The following is a 3,993-nucleotide window of genomic DNA, read 5'->3' on the forward strand; positions in this document are numbered from 1 at the left end:
TGATTAACTTTTTATTTTACCAAACATAACATCAATGATGACACAATCAGTCTTCATCAGAAGTGCTCAAATCACTCTCAGTGGCATCGTCTGGAATGTCTTCCTCCTCCTCCGAGTCCATTTCCAGGAGTGGTTGGTGGCTGAGGATTCTCTTGTACGTGTCCTTTATTTTGAGCATTTCAGCTTTGAGTTCACTTTGTTTTTTTAAAACCAGGCTACGGCGTCCCTTCTGTGCATCCTCCGACATGCCAACAAGGGAGGCTGTAAAAAGAACAAAACAAATAAATATGAGTAAAGTAAAAAAAACAAAAAAACAAAAAAAAAACCTCACCTCATAAACACAAGGAATTAAGATCCTGTAATTAAACATTTTTTTTAAAGGGAGAAGGCAGTGTTAGCCACCAACCTAGATATAGGTAAAAGATCCAGTAAGACTTTAGCATCTGCTCTTATTTTCAATCGATTCATCAAAAAATTAATAAATAAATAAAGTGCTTACAGTCTGAGGAGATTGTCCCCAACACCACAGATCGCATTCGCAACACTGTCCAGTGATGCCGCATCTCCCGGCAAAGGATCATCTCCTCCTCTCTCAGGCGCCTCACAGCCATCACCTTCTCAAAGACCTTTCTCTTTGTCTGGAGGTCAGCAGCAGCTACAGTTTAACAACATCAGATGGGAAAACATAGTAGCACGTTATGACTCCAGAACCAAACATTCAACTACTGCTCAGATACTGGGAGTTTGTTTAAAAAGGATATTTATAAATCGAGAGCTTACGTCCACTTGTGCTCTGCCAGGGCCAAATGTCGGTCTGCTTGAGGGCATCACTGGATACAATTTGCTTTGTTGGTTCAGCGAGCTTGTTGTAGTCGTCAACAGCAGCCGCCAAGCGTTTCTTCTCAACTAAGATGACCTAGCGAATTCTGTGTCGCCTCTTGTTGCTATCTGTAAATAATCATAAAAAAATTCACACCTACACATAATGTATATGTTTAGATTTTAATCTACACTCATCAATTTGTTTGCTAGAACAAATCACATCCATCTTAAACAAACCTGAATCTGATTTTATTCTGTTTACAAAGTAGCTGTGCAGGCTGTACAAACTGAGCATCAAACGGTCCATTTCAAAGAAACTGTGACACCATTTTGTCTGTAAAGACTTTGTGTTCGCACTCTGATGATGACGACAAGCGTGCCTGCAACGCTCCAATGCTGCCAGTTTGATCAGTTTCTAAGTGAGAGGAATATTAATCAGAATACAGGATGAGTAACAGTCACCAAACTACAGTGGACTCTGTAATCACTGACTTGATGACATTCATTATAAGACATCTGTAGCCTTCATGTGCTGCATTATCATTAGATAACAAGTATGTTGGTGTTCAGGTTTATAAAACCAACTAGTACGACATCATTAAACCCAGGTCCAATCCAATTTGATCAAACGCAACAACTCTGCCATCACTTGTGCTTTTACAAGGCTTATTTTTCATTGTTTGTTGACACTGTCAGAAAGATATTAATTCTACCTTAAGTTCTTTAATGAGGCCATGGTGGGTCCTATTGTTATACACGAGTGCATTATATTGAGACTCACCTTCAGCCCATTTCTGCACATCGGCCACCCATTGCTGCAGTGTGTCGTCATCCACACCCAGCTCATTTTTGGTTGCATTCAGGCTCTCCACTTGTTCTCTAAGGATCCTTATGATCTAAGAATACATTAATAAATGTCATTCATATTGACATTAAAAGAGTACTGGTGTTTTTCCCCCCATTACCACACACATTAAAATGGGTGTTGAAAAAAAAAAATCACCTTTAGATATCTCTGGCTCAAACTGCGGCCCAGTTGTTCCACTTTCCTTTTGTTCCACCCCAAAGCCAGGAGGGTCAGCATGTCTGTTCGCCCTGCATTTCAGTTAGTATACAAATAAGAATTAATGAGCAGGAGACTGAGTGGAATCTCAGACACAGACACATACCTGCTTTAGACATGTACTTCGTTGTGATGGCCGCCCTAGACAGGAAACTGTTTACTTGCTCCACCTCTTCTCCAACTGTTGAACCGGCCCCATCCTGAAACGCACCTCCCCATTCGATCTATAGAAAGGAGGTCACAATACATGACTGCTGAATTCATTCAACCTTATAACAAAATGTCTCAAACTAATCCAAAACTACAAGCTGCAGTATACCTCGCATTTCCAAGTGTGAGCCTTTGCATGCATGACGGAGAGAAAAGGACGCATTGACAAGAGGTTCCTCAGCTCAGGGCACTGCTGAGCCACCTTGGTTAAATAGGGGAAATATTTACAGGCCACATCGGAGCAAAGGAACGTAATATGTCCTGGGACGCTAGCTGCCAACTTCCTCTGGAGAAAAAGGGGGTAAGCAAAGTTCTCCCCTCGAAACATGTTCAATGCAGCTAAGAGGACTCCATGGTGACAAACAGCTCTTTCCATGCCCTCTTCATCCAACTTCCCAGTGGACTTTTTGGACGACTCCTTTGCTGCTGTCCAAGATGAAGATCCGCACAACCCTTTCCCCGGGACCTATACACTCAAAGATTTTAACATAAAAGACACGACATGATTAATCCCTATCAGGGACAAACTTTTTAAAACAAATGCATAACAATTAGCTGAATTAGCGTTAAGTCACACAAGACCTCATATCTCCCCAGGACAGCACTGATAACATAACATAAAAATCATGTTGTTTTTTTTAAATACACATGGTGACAAAATTAAGTACACATTAAGATAAAGTAAAGTAAATAGTATTATGACAACACCAAGAGAAAAATAAAATAAATATCCACCCATCCATATATGTACTGTATATACACACACACACACACACACATATATGTGTATATGGTTATGGCATTAACGTCATTTTAACAAGATTAACGCTAGCAGCACTAATATATGTGTCTCTTACATCATTTGTGTGTCTCTGGATGTATTTCACAAACTCAGCAACTTCCTCATCTTTTTCAGTGAAGACACCTTCAAAGTTCCCCTGCTCTGAAGTGCTGAACGAACACAGTGACAGTTGTTTGAAAAGAAACATTAAAATAAATTTTTCTACAAATCCATATTTGATTTATGTACACAATGCATAACGTACCTTGCATTAGATTGAAAGCGATAAAGCTTACGGTTTCCATCAACTGAGACGGCAAGCATGTCTGGAGTGCACGCAGGGCAGCTAAAGCATGGCTCCTTGCACATCCTGTCCACCTCAAACTTTACAGCACTCCACTCCAAGAAACTTTTACTGAAGGCATCAGCTGATTTTCGGCCAGTCTTTTACATAGAGGACATACAACAGAATATTCAAGGACAGTCATCATAAACATTGATTTGCACAATTTCCTTAAACTTGGCAAATTTAGAAACTCACCCTTCCAAAATGGGCTGTTCGTTCATCCAGCATTTTGACAAACGCCTTAAGTGACATCCCTGGTGCAGCCTTCTTAATGTCATAAAACATCCAGACACCTCACAACTACTTGTTTGCCACACTGACACACACGGTGTGACTGTGGATCCAGAGTAGCTAACATATTGTCTATAAGACGAGGCCTGGCCTCTTTCCACTTTTGCGAGGACACCATATTTCTGATTCTGAGTAGCAGCTGACTCAGACGACGTCTCACAAGTCATGGCTGCGTCCTCTTCTCCATCCTCCAACAACTGAAGGAGCTCCTGACGAAGCACCTCAGTTCCACCTCATATATAAAAGTTTATTTAAAAAAATTCAAATAATATAACGTTTACTCCGTACAAAATATTAGACAAGCGTTCCCTCTTTAACAACTGTTTCCACTACATCACATTTAAAAAAAAAAATGTTACCTGCATATCTTGAAGGAGTTCGTCAGCAGCCTGAAGCTCTTCCTCCAGCTCGGGATCCTTTGAATCACTCATTTTCAAGCTAAAGAGGAAAGAGATTTTTGCAGAACTCAGTGACATAAAC

At 40.5% G+C, this 3,993-nt stretch overlaps 1 protein-coding gene across 2 annotated transcripts; it reads right to left on the reverse strand.

Moving 5' to 3' along the window:
* On the reverse strand, nucleotides 1-3,625 carry LOC102082213 (uncharacterized). 2 transcript variants are annotated; one of them, XM_025904597.1, is made up of 9 exons: nucleotides 3,418-3,618; nucleotides 3,142-3,320; nucleotides 2,953-3,046; nucleotides 2,205-2,561; nucleotides 1,992-2,109; nucleotides 1,826-1,917; nucleotides 1,604-1,718; nucleotides 500-655; nucleotides 1-261 (listed from the first exon to the last, which is right to left on the reverse strand). In XM_025904597.1, exons 1-9 carry the CDS (start codon nucleotides 3,505-3,507, stop codon nucleotides 47-49), a joined length of 1,416 nt encoding a protein of 471 aa, XP_025760382.1. In that variant the 5' UTR covers nucleotides 3,508-3,618; the 3' UTR covers nucleotides 1-46. The 2 variants fall into 2 exon arrangements, 1 of the variants encoding a protein (XP_025760382.1); XR_003217847.1 differs by lacking the exon at nucleotides 1-261 and adding an exon at nucleotides 781-948 and having other exon boundaries at nucleotides 568-655; nucleotides 3,418-3,625.
* Nucleotides 3,626-3,993: the final 368 nt, after the last annotated feature.

This window comes from Oreochromis niloticus, unplaced genomic scaffold, assembly GCF_001858045.2.
Source record: "Oreochromis niloticus isolate F11D_XX unplaced genomic scaffold, O_niloticus_UMD_NMBU tig00002627_pilon, whole genome shotgun sequence".
Lineage (NCBI taxonomy): Eukaryota > Metazoa > Chordata > Actinopteri > Cichliformes > Cichlidae > Oreochromis > Oreochromis niloticus.